General features: G+C 35.3%; 1 protein-coding gene across 1 annotated transcript in view; it reads left to right on the top strand.

The window, feature by feature from the left end:
• Window positions 1–23,206, top strand: part of NAA15 (N-alpha-acetyltransferase 15, NatA auxiliary subunit) — a 43,704-nt gene extending 20,498 nt beyond the window's left edge. Inside the window, exons 5-20 of the mRNA XM_062573960.1 lie at window positions 674–808; window positions 978–1,131; window positions 3,513–3,632; window positions 4,289–4,384; window positions 4,521–4,627; window positions 5,042–5,114; window positions 7,011–7,180; window positions 7,836–7,988; window positions 9,719–9,847; window positions 12,159–12,372; window positions 13,563–13,756; window positions 15,704–15,812; window positions 16,429–16,527; window positions 17,286–17,429; window positions 18,548–18,645; window positions 21,758–23,206. Coding sequence (XP_062429944.1) covers window positions 674–808; window positions 978–1,131; window positions 3,513–3,632; window positions 4,289–4,384; window positions 4,521–4,627; window positions 5,042–5,114; window positions 7,011–7,180; window positions 7,836–7,988; window positions 9,719–9,847; window positions 12,159–12,372; window positions 13,563–13,756; window positions 15,704–15,812; window positions 16,429–16,527; window positions 17,286–17,429; window positions 18,548–18,645; window positions 21,758–21,958 — 2,196 coding nt within the window. The 3' untranslated portion in view covers window positions 21,959–23,206. The remainder of the gene's footprint in view (window positions 1–673; window positions 809–977; window positions 1,132–3,512; window positions 3,633–4,288; window positions 4,385–4,520; window positions 4,628–5,041; window positions 5,115–7,010; window positions 7,181–7,835; window positions 7,989–9,718; window positions 9,848–12,158; window positions 12,373–13,562; window positions 13,757–15,703; window positions 15,813–16,428; window positions 16,528–17,285; window positions 17,430–18,547; window positions 18,646–21,757) is intronic.
• Window positions 23,207–23,669: the final 463 nt, after the last annotated feature.

Genomic DNA, 23,669 nt, shown 5'->3' with positions numbered 1-23,669 from the left:
GTTTGAGAGGTCTTCCTGCTTTATAACCAAACTGCTCAATGTTACTTTGTTTAGTTCTTTGGTAATTGTTGTTTCTAATTGTTCAAGATTTTTAGTAGGTACTAACTTTTTTTTCCCTTAGTTTTAAATTACTTGGAGATGCTTTCCAGGAGTCTGTAACAAAACAAGTCATAACTTTCCCTCAGATTCAAACAGCATGATTCCAAGCAAATCTATTGCATCTTAGATCTGTAATTATTCTCTGGCTGAAGAATAGGGATACACTTAGATAACTTAATTTTCCCCAAAACACTTGCAGTGATTTAATACGCTTCCAAAGTGAATTTGAAGCACCAATATATAGTAAATGTCCCTGCAGCTCAAACCAAAAATCCTTAATTGCGTTCTGTTCATGAGCAGTGGGACAGGAAAAGTATGTATGTGGTACTTTAATAAATTAGTCTGACTCCTCAGTCTTCATTTGGAAATGGTATGTGTGAGGGTATTTATTTTTAATCAGAAAGTACAAGAAAAAGTTTATACTTCCTCTTGGTTACATATAATATAGCTATATACCTAAAACTAATTGTTAGTGACATTCCGTAAATATTTGAATACAGAGGACAGTATTGTTTAGTAAATTCTGCAGATCATCAGAATTGAATCAGGAAAATTAGTAGCTACTCTTTTGCAGGAAACAAGATACCAGTTGCTTCAGCTCCGACCTGCACAGCGAGCGTCGTGGATTGGTTATGCTATTGCTTACCATCTGCTGGAAGATTATGAAATGGCAGCAAAAATCTTAGAGGAATTTAGGAAGACACAGCAGGTAATAGGAAAACGTGGAATTCCTCTATGAACTTCTGCTTAAGCCAAAGAGAAAACACTACTTTCCTTTTTGATGTGAAGACTTTATGCATTTTCTTTAATCAAATTAATTAAGTTCCAGGTGTGTTCTAGAAGGATGAACTTTCTCATGTGTCTGCTTTCTTACACAGACATCACCTGATAAAGTGGACTATGAGTACAGTGAACTGCTTCTGTATCAAAATCAAGTCCTCCGGGAGGCAGGACTATATAAAGAAGCTTTGGAGCATCTTTGTACCTATGAAAAGCAGATCTGTGATAAATTGGCTGTGGAAGAAACTAAAGGTAATTGCTTCTGGAAGGTAGTATTATTTTGTATACGTGCATGTTTCTGAATATCATAGATAAAGTAATTTTAGGAGTATAATATTTTTTCACTGTGTTACTTAATGTCAATTTATACCTTACTATGAAGATCACTTGTATCTTTAAGAAGCTAAAATTTGTTTAAAAGAGCTTGGAGACTTCTGAATTTTAAGCATCCTTTTAGTGTTTTCTGTCTTTATCTTGTGTGATCAAGACAAGAATGTGTATCAAAGCAAAATAAAGTAGTCCTTTTTTGTTGTCCAAGTTCAGAAATAACAAAGATGATAGAACTGCCTGATGGTTCTTTGCCTAAGCTAAGACACTCCAAATAAAACTTTTTTTTTTTTCCAAATCAGCTAAATGCATGATATACAATGGAATACCTGTATTGTCAGCTTTTTCCTTTTGCAATTTCATCTTTGCTCTGGTTTTAGATTTATTTAATTCCTCAGTAGTAAAAGACTACCTGTAAAAGACTATACAACTCTTTTGTGTTTGTCAGACTCCTTGCCCAGGTAAATAAGGCATCAGCAAAGCACGGATGTGCTCTGCTGCTACTTTTGACTGTTTAGGACAGAAGATCCTGAATTTCAGCCAAAGGGACCACTTGTTGAAGGAGCAAAATTATCTTCTGCTAAGTAGGAAGCTTTTAACTCACTGCTACTGGGTTGCCCAGCTGAAGAACCTGTTTTCATACATTGCAGAAGTGTGTGTTACTAATATTATAACATTACAGTATTAGAACAATATAATTATACTGCATAACTAGAACTGCAGAATGGTAGAGGCTCGCCCTTGCATCTCCGTTAACAGATGCACTTGTTCAGTAGTATGCCGTGTTCCTCACCTGCTTGATGCCTGCACTGTCCTGTCACTGTTTGTGAAACTTCCTACCTATTGGAGGTACGGTTTGTTAGTGGCCCACACTAGAATCTATTGGGGTGATTGCTTAAAGCAAAGAAAAGGTTTTTAACTCTACAGTATTATCCATGTAGATTTTGTAGCCTACTCATTAGTCCTGTCAACAGTACTCACATGGTCTTGCAAGAACCTAGGAACTGAGCCACTGCAGCAGTGTGGCAGGTGTGTGAATGCAGGTGCTTCCTCAATGACAATTACTGCAGGCAACTCACCACTGTTGCTCGGTATGACTAGATAACTTGATTTGCATACAAATGCTAATTGGTGTGAGGGTGGTTATTTTGGACATAATAAGTCTTTTTTGGTATCAGCTGGAAGAAATTACTAGAAGTAATCTTTTTACAGTCTGGTCACTTGCAACAGGGTACTACAGATCAATTTTTTTCAGCGCTGTTCTTGTGATATTAGCTCTTAGCTATTACACATATTACAGAAAAGCCTGCTAATAAATGACTATTATCATCTATGAATTTTAAATGCACAAAAAAGGCTGTTGTGAATGAAATACAACTGAGTAACACTGGAAATAGTATTGGTAGTTGTCACCATTAGATTTAAATTAGCCAAACTTCCATCTCAGGGGAAGAATTTAGGATTATATTGCAGATTCTGTCATTATGGAGGGTGCTATTTGATGTTTTCCGTGGCATTTGATGTTGCCTGTAGTTCCAAAGCTGGCCTGTTTGTAGGTAGCAGTGTCTTTTTACAAAATTACATATGCCAGTTATGTGGCTTAGAGAGGAAGACCCATAACACTGACTTTTGCACTTTTTTCTTGAAACAGGACATGAAAGTCCTATTTTAATCTAGAATGACACTGTATGACCTCTTACGTATAGTTTACTTCTATTGCTAACAACAGTAGATGCTGTATACAGTTGTTAGATCCAAATTTTACTTTTAACCGTCATGTCTTTTAACCAAGTATGATTAAAAGCAAATGTGCTTGCTCAGTTCTGAGAGTTCATTAATCAGATTGATAGCTTGATTTAAAACATTAAGTCAGTTTTATGAAATACCAGACTGAAGAACCATTTTTAATTTGCAGCTCGGCAATTTCAATTTGATTTTCAAGATGCTTTATACATGAAATACCATGTACTCCTTTTAATTGCCTTCTGTAGTAAAAACTGCACTTAAAGTAACCAGTCACTTCAGTAAGTGATATTCAGTAAGTGTATGCATATTACTTTTAACATTAAATTTTTCAAGCAGGTTTTACAGAGTTATTGTCTGAGTTATGAAAAACTATTGTAAATGCATCTATTTTCAAAGTAAAAGCGTATCTGTCAGCTAGTTTGTGATGCCACAGTGATGATTTGTTTCTAAGAAGTTAGAATCTGCATGAAGTTGAGGATTATCTAATTTTTACTGTAGTGATTAATATGTGGTTTTATTCTCCTGTTTCTTTAATTTTAAACTTCTTGGATTTTACACAGGAGAACTTCTGCTCCAACTTGGCAGGCTTGAAGAAGCAGCTGAAGTCTACAAAGGATTGCAAGAAAGGAATCCTGAAAACTGGGCCTATTACAAAGGCCTAGAAAAGGCACTTAAACCAGGTAATGATTTGATATATTGTAAGCAAGCTACCTCTGCACAAATGGCACTTTGTATGTATTGAAATCTGTTGAATTTATTTAAAGCTACTTAAAGAAATTTCCATTTAAGTTCTGAGTTTTAGTTACAGTCTGTGTATCTTTTTCAGGAAGCCTTGAATTATTTCTTATATTGTTTTTACCATCTCTTATTTAAAACCAGAACAAAAGTGCAGTAATCTCATTGTGCATGGCTTAAAGAACAAAATTTCTTAGGACATAATTTTAATTTAGAATTTTTCTTTTGCTCTTTGTCATCTTAAAACACAGGTTTTGGACAAAAGTTTAGTTCTCCTGAAAAATTCTTTGTTCAAGAGTTTAGCACAACATTGAGACAGAAGTTCATCCACACATCCCCTTTTTTTATATAAGAAAATTGTGGTCATAGCTACTGTTGGAAGAACAACTTAGACATTGAATACCTGAAATCGTTCATTGGTGCAACTTCAAAAAACATAATGCAAATTAATGTTCTTTAGGAAGTATGCTGCAGTTAGTTGCAATGCATTCTGACCTTTTTTTTAACTGGATGTAATTATTTCACATATCTTCTCCCCTACACACACACATATTTTCTTCCAACAAGGAAGGAAAAAGTAAACTGTATGTTTCTATTCCAGCCGATATGTTGGAGAGGCTAAAGATCTATGAAGAGGCCTGGACTAAATACCCGAAAGGACTAGTTCCAAGAAGACTGCCATTAAATTTTTTGTCAGGTAAGCACATTTTTGACAAGCAGGTAGTGATCAACACTCATTCTTTTCTTAGATAATTGTTTTGACAGCATCAGCAGTCTAGAATTGATAAGTAATGTGTGGTAAAACAAAATCAACAGGTCTTTTTCTTCTCAAGGTGAAAAGTTTAAGGAATGTCTGGACAAGTTCCTAAGGATGAATTTCAGCAAAGGTTGTCCACCAGTCTTCAATACTTTGAGGTCATTGTACAAAGACAAGGAGAAGGTAGGAAAATCTATATTGTTCAGCTTTTTACATAATTTCTCTCATAGCTGTTACGCATTAGAGGTGAAAGTAACCTTTCTCTTCAGTGTCCTCTGTCAGCGCTGTTGTATATTACGACCTAGCTTATCTAGAAAAATCAAATACAAGCATACATACCCTTGTGCCAAGTTAGTGTAAAAAACAAAATTAGAAAAATTTAAGCTGCTTGAGTATTAACATAGAGCTTTCTCTAAATTAGTTTAAAAGAGGTGAGATTGAGTGCATTCCCATATGTATGTGTTGCAATTTAGAATATAGCTAAAGCCTTTTACCAAGAACAGCTAGTTTAGGTTACACCAAATAGTTCAAATTAAAGTGAAATGCCATCTTATTTATATGTTTTTTTTTTTGTCTTGTGTTGCCTTGCACATACAGGTGGCAATTATAGAAGAGCTTGTGGTAGGTTATGAAACCTCTCTAAGAAGCTGCAGGTTATTTAACCCAAATGGTGAGTGCTAAGAATGCAATATTTTATGGAAATATTGCCTGGTATGAGCAATATGTGACCATTCAGAGGTGGGAATCAGAGGGCATTTCAGAGGTTCTGAAAACACAGAACCAAACCACATTGGCTTAAAATAGCACAGCTGTAATCCATATGATGTGTGTACTCAAAATCCACTCACTTGTTTTAAGTGTTTTACTGGATACAGAAAAGTAATCATTTCTTTGCAGGTTTGAGTCCAAGAGTTCTATTTCAAGACTTAAGTTTATCATTCTCCAGGAAACTGCAAAATGTGAGAGTTATGTAATGTTTATTTGCAAATGTATGAAACAAAAAGAATTAATACTAGTTCGGTATGATAGTACAATCTTCAAGTTTTCTTGGTTTGAATTTTTGAGGGTTTTTGTTTGTCTTTGAGAATTAAAAGTACTGTTTTCCGTGTTTTTGGTTGACAGCTATTCTGTTTTGTGGTATGATTCTACATAGATTGAATCTAGCCCTCATAGTTTCTTCTTTGGGGTTTTACAATATTTTTTACACGTTTGCCCAACCATTTTGTAACAAATTCTTTTTTTTAAAAAAATTACTGCATAAAATCTCAATGAAAGGTGATCATAAAATTTTGTAAGGTGATCACAAGTGTAATAATTAAGATAGCACAAATTACTTCGTACATTAATTTTTTTCAGATTTATCCTAATTATTAAGCACATTTTCACTTAAATTGACAACTATTTTTCTCTTTGCAGAAACATTAATGTGATGCTTCTTTATGTCATCCAAGTTACCTGTTAAACTTTTTCCCTTGAATTTAATGCTGTAATCTACAATATAACTATGCAATACCTGTTTAAATTTTTTCCAAGCCGTTCAAACACATCCATGCTTTCCTAATTTAAGGAAATGGGTTGCTGTGATTTCAGTTTAATTCACTATTTGCTTTGCTGACGGTAAATTCTATTCAAATAAACAGTTTTCCACTACCTTAAAATAAGCAGCCAAGCACATATAATTGCATAGTTAATTTATATCATAAGCTGAAAAAACAGAACCTTTTGGGAGGACTTGCACTCTCCCCACCATCACCACTTTTTTTTCCTACAAGGTGCCATACATCATGGTCATAATTAAACAGCGAACGTAACTTTTAAGACTTCAGTACTTTGGATTTCAAGTAAAGTTCTGTAACTTTCAACACAGACTTGCATAGAGGAGTTTTTCCTGTAGATGTAGCGTAAAGATATGTTTAGGTGAAAAGTGACAATTTGTCAAAGGTAGAGATGGAAAATATTTTTAAAGGTTTGGAAAAGAAAGGGAGTGTTTTGGGGTTTTTTTTGTTTGTTTGTTTGTTTTGAAAAATACTCAAATTTCTTGGTTGGAAACAAATCTCGAATGTACTGGAAGGCTTGCCTTGTTACTGTGTGGCACTTGCATTTAGTAGGACTCCCTGCTACGCCCTTGATCCAAAACAATATTGAATAAAAAGCTGCCAACACTTGAATGGAATAAATGTTTCATGGATGTCAGATGTATCAGGATATACCTGTACTGTAGGGCATGTATGCTCTACATCATGCACTGAAGTCCTACACCTTTGGCTGCCCAGATTAGGTGACAAGCTGGAACATGTTGCAACTCCCTGCTGACCCATCAGCCCATGTTTTCTTTCCCTGAAAATCAGGATACAGGAGAAGTACAGTAGGTGCTCAGTTCTTGCAAAACATGGGGTTGATGCTTACCTGGACCTGAGAATTCAGAAGCACGTCCAGGTTTTGTGCTGCAGCCTTACGTAGAGACTGAGTTAACTTCAGTGGCTGTATTTATAGGATTTTTCTTGTGGCATGCCGCTTGAATAAACCAAATGTGGAGGAAAAAATGCCATTATTTTTCTCCCTCCAGATGATGGTAAAGAAGAACCTCCAACCACTTTACTCTGGGTCCAGTACTACTTGGCTCAACATTATGATAAAATTGGACAGCCATCCCTGGCTCTAGAATATATAAATGCTGCTATAGAAAGTACTCCCACTTTGATAGAACTCTTCCTTGTGAAGGCAAAAATCTATAAGGTAAGTTTGTTTCGCTCATTCTTAGTGACCAGAGATTATTTATGCCAGAAGATCTTTACTACTGCTTATGCTTTCCAGTACTGATTTTGTCATGAACATTAAAATGTTAAGTTTTGCTTGAGCAGGACACATGTAGAATCCAAGGGAAGGTTTCATGAATTTTTGTGCTTTTCCAGATAAGTGGTCGTTGGAGTTGTTTGTTTGCTTTAGTGTGTGTGAATAAGGCCATGCAAAGATTTTTAAGTGAATAAAGGAAAAGTATACTGCAAAATGTGCATCATCGATTCACAATTTATTTAAGCATTAATAATCACACTAATGAATTAATATTTTTAAATACCCATTCTTGCATGGGTGTTTGTTTTAAGATTCAAAAACAATTTCTCAAATCCACTACTGTATTTTATCAGAGTGGATTAACCAAAGTGTCTGTTAGGTGTTTTCAGGAAGATTTTCTAGTGATAAAAGACGTGTAACTTCATAATGGAAAAAAGTAATTATTTTGCTTTTATTCTTTAAAGATCTTTTGTTTTCCTAAAAAGAGCTAATTATAAAAAAGTCTGAAAAAAATTACTTATGATATTGAACAGTCAGTGGATAGAATATGTGTGTTTATAATTATTGAGCTTTAAATTTAAATCTCTTTCTCTTTAAGCATGCTGGGAATATTAAAGAAGCTGCAAGGTGGATGGATGAGGCTCAGGCTTTGGACACAGCAGACAGATTTATCAACTCCAAATGTGCAAAATATATGTTGAAAGCAAACTTCATTAAAGAAGCAGAAGAAATGTGTTCTAAGTTTACGAGGGTTGGTTGTGTTTAATTTATAGCTCTTTTGAATAATATGTAGGCCTTATCCTCTGTGGAATACTTTGTTCATATTAACTATCATCTAACTTTTATGATCTTTTAGTTCTGTTTCAGGGCAGCTATGGTTGCTTGCTTCACTAACAATAGACAATAGGTGGGTTAGAATTACTCTTTGCTAAGCATAATTCCATAGTCTTAAGTGGAAACTCAACATTAAAACTTGGATTTGATCTCTCTTCTAGGTAGGAAAAATACAGTATGACCTTCCCAGAAATAAGTACTTGGAAAAAATAATTTTATGAGGATTCTTGGGAGCCAGTATTGATTCTCTAGGGCCCTTAAAGCATCTGATAAAGTTGCCCATATCTCCCATTTTTGTTCAAAATTATGTTAAGTTAGAGTATTCAGACTTATAATAGAATTTCTGTGTGGCTAGCAGATGAAAGGTTTCCCAAGAAGACATCCTTTTGTGAAGAAGACAACCCCCAAGGCCGTGTTTAATAGTGATGAAGGGGAGCTTCAGATTTTATCTTTTTTTTTCTCTCCTGTTGCTGCTTATCCATGACCAGTTAACTAGCATAATTTTGCATTATGCAAACTTTTTCATTTGAGACACCAGTTTTTGTCTTCTCTGCAGTAACCTGTTCTTACTGGTTTCATAGTCTCATAGCTTAGGTTTTTTTTAATAAGGATTATTGATCTCACTTGTTATTTTTCATAAGTGAAAACAACACAGCTCAATGTGTAGTCTTTCTAGAATATTTGGCAAATGGTAGTCTTTGAGTACTGGCAATATCATTTATATGTCCCAGTGGCAACAAACAGTTGGGATCGATCATAAGCTTTTTGGTATTAAATGTCAGTGACTTGCCTTCTTTAAAAGGATCATTTTGGAAAAGGACACCTAACAAATTTTGGACCTGTCTGCACCTTTGTCTTGGTTAAGGAAGAATCAAAAGATCTTCTAGTCGGGTTGAGGGGACATTACAAAGCATCCTCCACCAGGTGGTTTCCAGAGCCTGAAATGGGAACAGAAGTTACCTGCTCTCACTATTGCTCTACAGCCAGCAAACCAGCTTCGGTGTCCCCTGCTCTGTAGTGCCGATCGTGTAGGAAATAACAACCGATTACTACTGTCAATTGCTTTCAGGCTTAACTCAATCAGCAAGTTTCTGGAAGAAACAAGTGGCAGTTTCAGTAAAAATTCCTGCAGGTGTCAGTGTCATGCCACATGTTAGACCTTTTCTGCCATTTGTCTTCGTGCTGAAAAGTATTATATATTGTACATAATTTTAAAAAACATTGAATGAATACCTTTTCTGTCTTAAAGATGAGGGGAATGTCACAGGTAAATGGTCACCACCTGGCTATTCGTTGTGTATCTCCGACTCCCCAAAAGTTGAACGTAGAGGAAAGTTTTTCTTCACTTTGGAGCCCTGGTTAATGAACCAATCCCCTTCGCTTGAGGTAGTGTTTTGGGTGGAGGAAAAAGTCTCACATTTCCACTGAAGTTTCTACATAAATAAAGATCATGTCAAAGTACAAACGCATGAAAGAGTCATATTAAGGAATAACTTTAATCATAATTTCTAACATGCAGGAATACAGTTTTGAAATTTAACATTTTTGATGGCTTTTTTATGTGTGCTTTTAACTAGAGTGAGATGCAAGAAATAGCACTTAACAAGTTGAATGAGATATATTTTTCATAACGCTTTTTCCTTTCAGGAGGGAACCTCGGCGGTAGAGAACTTGAATGAAATGCAGTGCATGTGGTTTCAGACGGAATGTGCACAAGCTTACAAGGCAATGAATAAATTTGGAGAAGCACTTAAGAAATGCCATGAAATTGAGAGAGTATGTATCTAGTTAAACTACCTAGGCTGGAAATGCTTGCTTAAGTGTACTATGCTGTTATACTCCCTTTTTGAACAGTAGGCTCATAAGTATACTTCCTGCAGAGATTCTTTCCTGTTGAATACTGGGGGATTGATTAAACTATATTTTCTCATTAAAAAAAAATGTAGAATATTTATTGGAAAGAGGTTGTATGGAGTATTTTGAAGATACAGGAAAGAACAGAATATTTGTAGGAAAGTCTTATTTTAGGCGGAGTATGTCAAAACATATTTGGGTAAAAATAAAAAGTGTGTGTACTTTTAAGTCCAAAAAAGATGATTGCTCCACTGACAATAGCCTTAAAAATACAAAAACAAAAAACAAGACATCTTGGTTATTGTCTTTTTAAGTATAGTGTCTTAATAGAATAAATTTAAAAACCTATTTAAAAAACTAGAAAAGATCCTCTCCCTTTAGAAAAAAGAAAAAGCTATAGATAAAAAGCAACTATTAGAAATATAAGCACTTCTTAAAGTAGAAATTGTATCCAGAAAGGGGAAAAGAGAACATTTGCACGTTAAATGTAGATCCATAATAAGGTAAGCTAAATGTTTGGATTTACAACTTCCTAAAAAATAATTTAAAAAAATTTCGAAACGTTAGGAGCCGGAAACAAGACAAGATAGTTGAAATGTAAAGGAAGTGTTCAAAAGGGAGTACTAAAAAAAAAAAAAAAAATAAAAAACAAAACCCTATAGCTTTTTGCAAATGGAGGAACTTAAGGAGACTTAACATTCTGTTCACCCCAGTTCTGTAAAGAAACTTGATTAGGAAACTGCTACTCTTGTAATGTAAATCACCCTGGATACCAGAAGAAGGTAACAAATGTAGTCCTGACTTAGAAACAATTTTGAGAATGGCATCTAAGGAGGAAAGTCACTACATTCATCAATTGGGTTAACTGAAGGTGTAGTAAAGATGGACACATACCTTGCATTCAGAAAACATCAACAAAGCTTTTGTAAGAAGCAGCATTGCCTATTGAATGTTTTAGATGTGCCAGATACGCTTAAGGTAGTCTAGCCGATTAAAATCTGTTCTGGATTTCAGAAACACTTTTGATGTGATCCTTCATATTTTAAAAGGACTAAGCTATCTTAAAAAGAGAGGAGAAATTGATTTCATGGATTTCAGAGCTGGTTGGTGGCTGGGAAACAGAGTAGAAGCAAATAATCAGTTTTCATAAGAAAAGGTGTTTACCATAGATTGCATAGCCATCTCTATATGTTATCCATTGTTTAATATATTGATAAATCATCGGAAGAAGGTGGTGAATAGTGTGAGGACAACATTAACTGATAATGTAAAGTGATTAAAAAAAGTGGCCGCAGGAAGTTGCGGAGAAGGCTCTCGGAATAGAGTGATAAAATGACATCTGAAACGCTACGTTCAGTAACATAGTTGGGGAGGGAAGGACAAAAACCTTTGCGTATGTGTAAGTAGTAATGGGCCCAGCATGAGTTATTGCCGCTCAGGAAAGAAGTCTTGGAATTACTCTAGACAGTGCTGCAAAAGCCATCATGTCAGCGTAGCAGTCAAAAAAGCAAACCATGGTGGGAATTATGAAGAGACTAAAGAATAAAACAGAAAATATTTTCCTGTCGCTATGTAAATTCATGATACTGTTTACATTTGAATATCATACTTTAGTTTCTGTCACCTCCTTAAAAAATGAACTATGGAATAACTTCCCCATTAAGAGAGTGTGATTAGCTTTTCATACTATTTTATCCCCAGCTTTGACAAGCAACAACTGAGTTAAGATTAGGAAAAAGTTGTATGTGATAATAAACATATGGAGAAGTTGAAGAGGGGAAGGACTTCTCACTATTTCACAAACAAAAACAAAGGGACATCAGGTGACAATGAGGCAGCTGATCTTAAACAAAAATAAGTACTTTCTCACACCACATGTGATTAAAAGGTGGAATTTGTTTCTGCAATATTTTATGGAAGTCTGGAGGTATTAACTAAAAAAGTTAGACAAGTTCATAGAAGAAAAAAAATCAAGTACTATTTAAATATAACAACAAGGGTAGAACCTTTTTCCATAAACTGCAAATTGTCAGAGTGGTTACTGTGAAAGAAGTTGTGGTTTGGGTAAATCTTGGTTCTCACCTACGGTAATTTCTGTGCTTTTATTATTATTATTATTATGACTTAATTTTGTTTTCTTTCAGTTGTACATTAATTTTTTTAAAAATGTATAAATAAATGAAGATTTATTTCCATTTGCAGATGCTTGCTAAATAATGTCCTGTTGTGTTAGCATTTTGTAGAAATCACAGATGACCAGTTTGACTTCCACACTTACTGTATGAGGAAGATTACGCTTAGGTCTTATGTGGACTTGTTAAAACTAGAAGATGTACTTCGACAACATCCGTTTTACTTCAAGGCTGCACGAATTGCCATAGAGATATATTTGAAGCTTCATGATAATCCCCTAACAGATGAAAATAAAGAACATGAGGCTGATACAGGTATTTCACTCTCAGGATTGTATATGTAGTTTCACTAGTTAGTGAATATTTTATGAAGATCTGGTCATCTTACAGTTGGTAGATCCCCAAAGTAAAGGGATTTTTTGGAATTAAAGAAGGGCAAATTGTAACTTGGCCTGCAAGATTAGTTCAGTGAAAGTTAAACTAATATATATTTTTATCTAGGTATTAAACAGCTATATTTTTGTGTTGGTGGTTTTAAACATTTCTAGCAATTACAGGATTTCTTGGGTAGAATTACACTTTTGTTATGAAAACGTGGAATTCTCATGCTGGTTGATCCCTGAAGAAACAGACCAAAGCAAGTGTGCTTAGAGTGATACTTTCTGAGCATTTTATCAGTATGCAGAAGTTTGACTAGTAGCCACGTAAATCATGTCATCTTTTGCTGTTGATGCAAAAATAACGTTTAAATCCTTTATTTTCTTTTCTCTGTCTATTTTCTGATTGAAGAACAACTTAAGTGATTTATGGCCCGGGGCACCTCAAGGGGTATGCACAGAGACAGCTGAATCCTCCAAAAGGAATTTGTCAAGTTTTAAGACTTACCATCTCAGTTCATTTGTGTACCTTCAGATTCAAATTAAGAAAAGTGGAAATGTAATAGAATTTCTCATAGTTGACTTTTGATGCTTTTTAAATTAATTCTCCATGCTTTAATTGAAGAGAGGGACGATCTGAATATGAATAAAATGTAAAATGTCCGTAGGACGTTAAAAGCAAAATTGGGCATTAAAAGCAAACTCGAACTGCCTATGCCCAAAATGTGACTGTTTAACCTTTTCTGTTAAACCATGTAATCTATGTATTAAACGTAACTTTCCTGTTGTGTAGTGCCTAAGGAATAAATCAATGTGCATTGGTGTATATTTTTACTTCTGGCACTACATTTGTGAAGTCATGCAGTAATTACTTGGTCTTACCTTCAACTGGTTACGCCATTGTTCGAATTTCTATTGCCATGGTTTCACCAAGGAATTTGTGAATTATGAAGCAGTTGCATGGGCTGTCAAATTTTTGTATTGCTAGTAAACAAACTCTTACAAATGCAATGGCAGTCTTACTAGTTCATAAATACTGGATTAAAATACAGTAACTGGTATACTGATTGAGATGGGATAATATTGGAAGTCAGCATAGTCTGTGTTTTGCTCTTTGCCTGTTTACAGCAAATATGTCTGACAAGGAGCTAAAGAAGCTACGAAATAAGCAGAGAAGAGCTCAGAAGAAAGCACAGCTAGAGGAGGAGAAGAAAAATGCTGAAAAAGAGAAGCAACAGAGGAATCAGAAAAAGAAGAAAGATGATGATGATGAAGAAATTGGAGGACCGAAAGAAGAACTTATCCCTGAAAAACTGGCAAAGGTGCTTGCTAACATAATGTTAAGGAGTTGGTTGAATAAGAGTCAAATGTAGAAAAATTACTATGAACATGCACACAATTTGAGAGCTGTTCAGATAACATGTTTGTTTTTTGTATGGCTTCTCTTCACAAGTGGCATGTCTTAAAAAATAAATGTTTCTAGGATAGTTTGGGTATACCATCAAAAATATGACAAAATCACTGCTTCTGTTTCTTACTCTCAAAGGCAGCAGTCAAGAAGACTTTACTACAGATGGGATTATCTTCGTATATGAATTGCACTAGCTTGCTGATTATATCCTATTTCTAGTTAAGCAAATGGAAGTCTTTCTGTTCTGTATGTAAGAAGGTTGTCATTACACTCCCATGGCCCACAGTAATCTCTTGTTTATATGAGCACAGGCAATCTGTGGAAGAGAGTGTGCAAGCAGGAGACACTGAGAAACTGAAAACTTTAACTGCATTTGTGTGTGTGTTTGCAATTTATTTTGAATGAAAATAAAAAAAAGGATAAAGAATCTATTTAGAAATAGCAGTAGATTAGGCTGAGATGGATTTTGAAGTTTGAATTAAGAATGTAGAGATGTGTAGAAGGGCAGTGATCCAGAAGACTGTTTTTGTGATGCAGGTTGTACCTGGAAGGAGCAGGAAAGCATTTGAAATAAATGTAGAGAATGGTATTGAAAAACGTAGACTGGAAAAATGAATTTCTGGTGGTAGTAGTAGTAGGATAGTATCTAAGTACTGATAGATATGGTATTCAATATCTTCATGTCACAAGGATAATGAGTGTTGCTGGCTCTTGAGGGGCAATATTTGAAATCTGAGACAGTGTACTTCACTACATAGCCAGGAAGCAAGTGGCTTTATAAAAATGAGATAGTATTCCTAAAGAGCTGATCTGGAGTATTCTTATTGTTTAGCTTGCTAGTTGTGAGAAAAAGCAGTCTCATTACAGTGCAAATTAGGAATGAAATTTCAGTGGTGCATATCGAAGTTGAGTTCTGGAGTAGTGGGATGTAGTGGGATATCCCAGGAAAATTTAGGCTACTGCCAAGTTTGTAGGGAAATAATTACAGCTGTATAATGCAGCCCTTCGGCAAATATTCCCTGCTTAGGGAAACACTCTCCAGAGAGTTCCAAATTCAATTGGCCAGGGTCTGAGGACTATTTTAGACGTAGCTGGTTACCTGCAAACCTTTTTCCTCGAAAAGTTACACATAGGCTTGGTTAGTTGATATGTAGTCTTGGGATTAAAGATGTAAGTTGAAATCTGTTATAGTATTAAATATTTCCAGCATGCAGTTGTATATATGCAAACTCATAATTACTTGTATAAATAGTTGAAATACTTCATGAAAACTGCTAAAATACATGATTAATTGGGAATTATGTAAGGTGTCCATCATTGTCTTCAACTAAGTTATTCACACAGTGCAAATAATGTAGTCTGTCAGTAACAATTTAGTAATGTTAACAATACAGGTAAGTTTTGTAACCAGTTCCTAGAGAGTAGCTATATTCATAAACACATAAATAAGAAGGGCAACAGATGATTCTTATCCTCCATCTCTAAATGCAGGAGAGCTTTCCGTAAAGAATTTCGGCATTATTTGTGTTCAAGCAGTCCATTTCTGGATTATGCTAACTGAGCCGTATCAGTACCTAGTTGCCTCAAGCTTTAAATTAGTTGCCATTAGCATCTTAGCTGAGAACATTGCCATGACTTTGCAACCTTCAGGAGCCTTTCTGAAGCTTGCACAAACAGACTCAATTATGAGCATAAAGTAGTCATAAACATTTCTGCCTATACGTGTACATCTCGTGGGTTGCCTTCTCAGAGTAATTTTTTCTGATGCGACTCAAAATCAGAAACAACTAATTCCTCTTGTTGTTCAATGGTTTTAAGTTTTGTGACATAGCTGTGTGATAATTCTTTGATTCTGTAGGTTGAAGCACCTTTGGAAGAAGCCATTAAATTTTTAACACCTCTGAAGAATTTAGTAAAGAACAAAATAGAGACACATCTTTTTGCCTTTGAGATTTATTTCCGAAAAGGTGGGTGAGAAAACTAATGAAAGAAAGTAAATTGTGATTCTTAAAGTTGTATACTAGAATTTGTGTAAAAAATATTGATGAGATACAAGCAGTCAGTGCCTGTGGATGCATATAATTTTCATTGGACAGACACCCTGTCATTCAGCATTCTGTGAAGAATCAGAAGCTTGAAAAGTTAGATGATTATCCCATTTCTTTTCTGTGTTTAAATCTGTGAGACATGAGACTGTAGAATTAATTTTCCCAACTTGCGTTTTTCCTAGTTACTCGTTTTCATCTATAGTTTATCAGATTCAGGTGTTGATAAAACTGTGTGCTGTAAATCTAGAAATGGCATGCAGTTGCTATGAAAAGTGGGCTTTTGAATTACTTTGCTTTTGAATTCTGGTATCAGTTAAATATTATGCTTTAAGAGCTTGTTAGGTTCAAATGTAATCATTAGATTGAAAAGTTTAATTCACTGGATAAAGCAGTGTTAGAAAAATGGCTTTTGTGTGCTCAGCTTTTAATTTGTTCTGATCATTGTAATTTCAAACACTAAGTACTATGGCAGTGCAATACAGTTAGAGTTCCAACTACAGTTTTTTTGACCCTTTGTCATTTCTTTCTTTTTCAGAGAAGTTCCTTCTGATGCTTCAGTCTGTGAAGAGAGCATTTGCTATTGATTCTAGTCATCCTTGGCTTCACGAGTGTATGATTCATCTCTTCAGCAGCGGTATGTATCTGATATGATTTCATCTGTGCATGCCTCCAGCTGATACCTGTCTTACATACAGTCATTGGTTTTAGTTCACACTGTTAGCATGATTCATTCAAAATATTTAATATGTGTATACTGGAAAGCTTTTTAAACAAGTGGCTTGTGTTTAAAGTTAAGTGTGTTTATTATGACTACAACTGGGTTTAGTAATTATTTTAATAATTACTTCATCATATGTTAGTAAGTCTTTTTTAAGACTGTAAGGAGTACGATGTGCCTCTGAAAGAGTGAGTGAACTCACTGATGGTTGCAAAAATGGGAATGACAGAATGAAGAATGTGGCTCCTCTGCTTGCAGGTTGTGTCAGTGTATGAGGAGAAAGTTAGAATCATGTCCTGTTTTAGTGGAAGATTGGAAGGATTCTCTTTCCTTGCCCCAAAGGCTACTTTTTCTGTTGATGACTAAAGACAAGATACATATTAAGAGCATATTTTTATGACCTCAGTCTTTAGGCCTAATAGACTAATCAGTAAGGTGGGAAAGGAGTTTGAGCAAAAAGGCTTTGGATTTTTGTAAGCATCACAAAGCTGTCACAGTTAAGCTTTTTCCAACCAGCTTGTTATTTACCTTTTTAAAATTTTATTCAACTGCCTTTGAGTTTTTTTTTCAATTATAGTAATAATGTAAGTACAACAAATATTAAAACAGAAGGATTTAATATGAAGTATGTTGTACTGTGATTGCTTGTGTTACTTCCCCCCCCAATTTAATAGTATCTGAAAGTAAGGATCTGCCAGATGCAGTCAGAACAGTGTTAAACCAAGAAATGAACCGGCTTTTTGGAGCAACTAATCCAAAGAACTTCAATGAAGCTTTCCTTAAAAAGAACTATGACTCACTACCACATAGGTTATCAGGTATTTTGCCTCCATCCTTTATCTTTCTCCTTCTCTTCTCTGTGCTTATCTAGCAATGGCTTCTGAGTATCTGCAGCAATGATGTAAAAAATCACTCTTGTCAGGAATGCTTTTCTTTCACCTATTTGAGTCTTTGAAAACACAACCATTCAGTTTATCTGTGGGTTTCTTCAATTTCTTCTTTTGTGTGCTGCTGAAATACAAATTTTTGGACTTTCTCTGCCCTGTTTTCATTTCTGGTGCATGCTGAATGTATCATAAGGCTTTTTAAAGGTAATATATTCAGTGTGTTTGTAGCATAGCTTGTATGAGCTATGGTATGTTAAGTAATATTTTGAATTGATGAAGTTTTCTATTTGGAGAGGTCTTTTCCTCGTATTTGGAGAGGCTGACTGCAAATATGCTGAGTGCCAAACAACCCAGCTGACACTCAGAACTATTGGTGTGCCAAATAAGAGGAGCTGAGCTAGTGCTGGTTACCACAGCTGGCATAAAAGATCATCTGTCAATGGTGATCACGTGTTACAGTGGGTATTATAGTACCCCCATGAGATATGGCATGTATACCACCCACGGCAGCATTGCTGTTGTGTCTTGGTCTGACTAGATGTGTCCACTGAAAGCAGTGAGTTCACCTCTGCATCTTTTCTGACAATAAGCCCCTTCACCTACATCTATATGGTGAGACTTGGGACTTTGCATGTCCTGACACTGCATTACAAGAGCTGTGTGTGCTCCATCTTTTCTGTGCCCTGGTTTCTGTGGGAAGGAAACCTGAGGTCTGCTGCCAGAAATCAACTGTGGTGTGTTGCAGCAGGTCTGATTTGTCTTCATTGTCTTCAGGACTACATGGTACACTGCAAAATGCTCCTGCCCTGCAGAGCAGACATAGCCTAGTTGTTTCAGTGCTTTTCCCGTATATCTTAAGCATTGGATAGTAGAACTGAAGCTCTGCTTCTGTTGGCTCTAATGTCAAACTTAATGTTCCAGTATCTCAATTTTGAACTACTACTACAGAATTCAGTATCCCCTTTCTTAGTCTTAATATCTTATAGTTGTATATATTATAAGACTTATTTAGTCTTCTAAGTGACGAAACTTTTATTTTTCTCCTGTAGCTGCCAAAATGATGTTCTATTTAGATCCTTCCAGTCAGAAAAGAGCAGTAGAGCTGGCAATGACCCTGGATGAATCCCTCACTAACAGAAATCTTCAGGTAACAAATATGTATAAGTTGTAAACAACTTCTTTTGGTATATCCACAGAAGTTTTACGCAAGTTGTGGAGTTAAGAGGAAGCTGAAACTATCACTGTGCATATATAGTAAAAAGGTTGGTGTATGACATGAGAGAAGGGTATACTGCTTTCAGATGACCTGAAGCATTTAGTGTCCTTTTTGCGTATTAGAATTACTGTAGCTTTGTCCTACACATGGTGTGAAAATAGCTACCTAGCAAAAGAAAGTGTGTTATTGCCATAAGTAACAGGAAAGCATAAGAAAAGTTATAGAGCAAAAGGTGCTAAAGCTTCCTAGTAGGAGAAGGTTGTAGTTTGTCAGAGCTTTAGGTGTTAAACAGCCAAAAACTCACAAGGAGGAGTCTCTTCAACACATACCTGTATCCCAATCAACCTATTTCCTTTGGCATCAATATGAGAGTGTGCAGCAGATTTAATTAAGTATTAGAGAGGTTCTTTGACAGGTAGGCAGGTTGGCAGGCAATCTGTAGGATGCTTCATTTCTCTCAGTTCCCTTGGCACTTTATTTCTTTATTGTGTTCTTTATCTTTGGGGACTCCAGGATATTTAGACCTATTGGAAGTAGAATTGGTAAATTTTCCAATAAAATGTACTCTTTTGTTGGCAGAAATCAACATTTTCTAAAAATCACATTCTTGGGAATACAGTGGGTTTAACAGAAGTGTAGCTGTGATGGATTTTGCAAGGCCACACTAGAATTTTTGGACAAAACAGAGGGGACAGAAGCAGGAAAAAACATGTTTGCCATGATTTATAAGCTTGCCATGGATGTTGAGGATTTAGATCCTTTCTTTAAATGAGCTGGTTATGGGATATAAATGCAAATCTTTCATATCTTAAATACATATTTAGCAGATTATAAACTATTTATTTGAAATATATATAAACTATTAATTTTTGGTTTTGTTTGTTTGAGCTATCTCAAAGAGCTTAAGCTGGACTATCGATAGAAAACAAGCTAAAAATTAAATTTTCTTCAGTAGCATTCATTGCTTTGTAGCTGCGTTTCTTGCCCAAGAATGGAATTCTTTGAATTGGACAAGGGAAGATCAGACTGTAACCAAAATGACTGGGTGTTTTTGGGAGCCTAACCTTATTTTGTAGCACTGGTGGAAGCATATATGGACTTCAGAGCGTGTGAAAAGCAGATATGCAGCATCATGGTAAAACTGAAAAAGTTCAATGCAAGTGCTCTCAGTGCTAATATAAAGCAAGATTTGGAGTTCTACCAAACTTCAGATGGAAAATTTAACATCTTTTTAAAAGACAACTTCTGAAGGAGTCTAAGTCTAGGCGTTGGTTGAAAGGTATTCTCATGAGCAAGGAGGTTAAATTTATCATCTCATTTGATTTTTAGTAGCGATTGTCTTGAACATATTCCAGACATAAATCTGGATATATTTGACCTTCTATGGAGGCCCACGTCACATGAAGCTGATAGCAGGAAAAGTGTTGAAGAACACTGCAAAAGTGTAGGCAGGGGGACAGAGCAGTTAATCTCAGTACCATAGAACAAATAAAAGCTACAGTAAATGTCGGAGTGGAAAAGACTAGTTTACTACACTAATGCTGGCATAGATAAGGTGGAAGGATGTTAAGTGCTGCTGGGTATTGGTGAAGTCCTTTGGCTGATGGATTTGAGTGAAACATTGGTCCTGTAATGTAAAAGGCAAGAAAGTGCTACAGAAGCAAAATGGAAAAGGATATGGATATAGAAAACTTTTAATTGCCTAAGCCTGAATAAGTTTCACAGTTTCATAGCATGAATGTCTTGGAAGAGATACAATATTACTTGCCCTAGCAACCAGCTAAGCTAGTAACTTAATTTTAAAGTTAGGCTTTCACTTTAGAAGGTGTGTTAATCTCCCTTTAAAAAGATGTGTTCATCTACTACTCTCATGAACTTGAAAATACTTTTTTTCACCTTAAGATTAAAAAAGTGTTAATTAAGGTTTTCTTAAATTTAATGATAATTAAAGGTGGAACAATAGTCTGTATAAAGACCTAGTTAGTGCGTCATGCTAAAAATACTCAAGTAATGTGTTTCCTTTCTAAATTTGAAAGGAAACTAGGCTTTGAACCAAGTCATCAGCAAATCATATAGACACTTTTATTACAATAACCTTTGAAAAATAGCTTCTTGCCTGCACATTTAACTTTATTTGATGTACTAAGTTTCCAGCTCAGTTAGTAGCTCAGTTTCTCGCTTTTTGAATTTAAGCTGAAAAAGCAGGAAACCTCATTTTCCTCTGCCAAATAATGAAGAAAAGTGAATATAAAACTGAAGCTATATCTGAAGGACGTGATAATGACCAGAATAAATTGATAATGACCAGAATAAATTGCCTCAGTTTACTAATGACAGACACACTTTATTGTCACTTAAATGTAAAGTATTTTATCACTGCCAGAGGTGTCATGACATCAAATTTACGTTTATTCAGCTGATGCTGGTTTTATATTTTAATTATATTACAGAATTCTTCAGATTTCTATCTGAAAGCACTTTGACAGAAATCACTATTAGGAAATGATGATATATTTTTTGATTCATTGCTTCTATTTGTGAAGATCATAACATGCATTCAAATTTTATTGCTTAAATGTTTAATATATCCCCAGCTTAATGGGGGACGCCTTCCCCTCCCCAAATTCCCCGTGCATACACACGCATGTGCGCACACGTGCGTGTGTGCGCGCGCACACACACACACACACACACACACACACACCCCTTTAGTTGCAAGCCAGCTCAGTTCTTGGTTGCCAACCAGTGAAAAACAAACTTTTTAGGAAAATAAGGAACAGATTAAAAAAAAAAATTTTTTTTAGCTTCATTTAAGTTTTCTAGCTGTGGGGTTTTTTTTTAATGACTTTAAGTGGAATTATTTGAAATCTGACTGAACTGGTTTCTCATGTTGTATTTAATTAGAAAAATGTCATTTGGTAGAAACCTGAAAACAATGCCTCTGATAGGTGGGGTTTTTTTGGAGTATTATATTTCTTGTGAGCGTTAATGAATGAATGTTTTAAGTAACCATAACACTTCTTTTATTTTTCTCTTTAATTAGACTTGTATGGAGGTATTAGAAGCTTTATGTGACGGTAGCCTTGGAGACTGTAAAGAAGCATCTGAAACTTACAGAGCAAATTGTCATAAGCTTTTCCCTTATGCTTTGGCTTTCATGCCCCCTGGATATGAAGAGGATATGAAGATCACAGTTAATGGAGATAGTTCTGCAGAACCTGAAGAACTGGCCAATGAAATATGAACAACTTTATTGGAAAAAAATAACATTGGACCATATCTGGTGTATAATATTTTTGTCACGCACCTGCTGAATTGTTCTAACTTACACAGAGAACGGAAGGAAAAAAAAACGTTGCCTTCAAATAGTTTTACTTTTTTTTTTATCCTGCTGACAAAGTATATATATAAAATATCTAACATATTACTGGATATAGGTTGTTCGGTTTCTTAAAAATTAAAAGCTGCTAAAATTGAAGAAAAAAAAACCTTATCCTTTCCTACCTACCCATGTTTTTAAACTAATTTATATAAAATCTGGAGGCTCATAGCTGTCAGAGCAGGTGTGTGGCAGAAATATTACTTTAAAATTGTCTTGTGAGATTACTGTTATCTCAGACAGCAAAAATGCTGTTTTAGCACTGGATTCTTTCACTGAGCACAAAGAGTTGTTGGGGCTTTAGCATCTGACTGATTTTGATACGGGATGATTCTGTCCATAGGAAGTATGCAATGTGAATCAGAATATACAGAGAAACCTACAACATACGTGTGATGTTGTGGATGCTGGGACATACAGATACCAAGCAGAATTAAGAAACATAGTGTGTTCAATAAGCTTGTTGTGTCTCTGAAATTCACTGTACACGATCAGTTTGGTGTTCTTGCACCACAGTTTTTAACTGAAGGAACCAGTTAAATCTATATCTGTATTTGAATTAAAATTAAGGGGGTGGGCTGGGGGGAATCAACGTTGCTGTTTTTGAGATGAACCTAGCAGCATAGGTTGGCCAAACTTTTTAAAACTGTAATGCAAGAACCAAATAAAATTATGCACTGTGATGTGGCACCAACTAATTAGAAAGATAGCATGCATTTTTTTCACATAGAGTGAAAATAAAATGAGAACATACTATGGCTTGAAGTTGCAAAGAGAAGAACTCCTGACTACCATTTTGACTGATCAAGAGACTAATAGTTTAAAACCTCAGCAGGCCTTGTTCACGTTATGCAGAAAATAAAGTGCTGCAGTTTAGATACCTCTGGAACTTTTCCACAGTGTCACAGGTTTGTAATACTTGAAGCCCTACATTTCTAAGAATATATTTCTTGCTCAGTTGTTTCAGGCAAGCCCAAGACTTTGTAACTTTTAAGGGGCCCAAGATTTTTTTTCAATAACAGACCAGCTTCTTATTCCTGCAGTTACAAATGTAATTTCCTTTGTCAAACATAAGGTACCAAATATAATGCAATAAAATGTTTTGAAAAACAATTGTGTGAATATTTAAACCAGTCCGTTGTACTTTGAAAATGAATGGGTTCGGCAGAGTGCAGCTCAGGGTTGGCTTACTGTGCTGTCCAGTTATGCTAATAATGTCATTGCTGATGTGTGGATGTTGAGTATATATTAAGTTTAAATGCATTATATATGAAGGCTGAATGTCTGGGAAGTCCCATAACACAAAATGCTTTACTACTTGGCTTTTAAGTTCCACCGGTGTGATGTTGAATTTTATTTTCCAAGTTGAGCTACAGTCTACAAGTCTACTGTGTCAATAATATAGATAAGTGCTCAAATGTTTTTATAGGCTCATCACATAAAACCAAGGAGAAAATAAACTACAGCTTTTAAAAGTGAGTGCCTTCTTTGCTGCAGGATTTTAGTTAGAGTATCAAGCTTATACCCAGTATTCCTCTTCCACATCATAGAATTCAATGATTTACACATGCAGTTG

Source organism: Rhea pennata, chromosome 4, assembly GCF_028389875.1.
Source record: "Rhea pennata isolate bPtePen1 chromosome 4, bPtePen1.pri, whole genome shotgun sequence".
Taxonomy (NCBI): Eukaryota; Metazoa; Chordata; class Aves; order Rheiformes; family Rheidae; genus Rhea; species Rhea pennata.
Note: the sequence above shows the minus strand (reverse complement) of the source record. Positions and strands in the feature narration are given on the sequence as shown.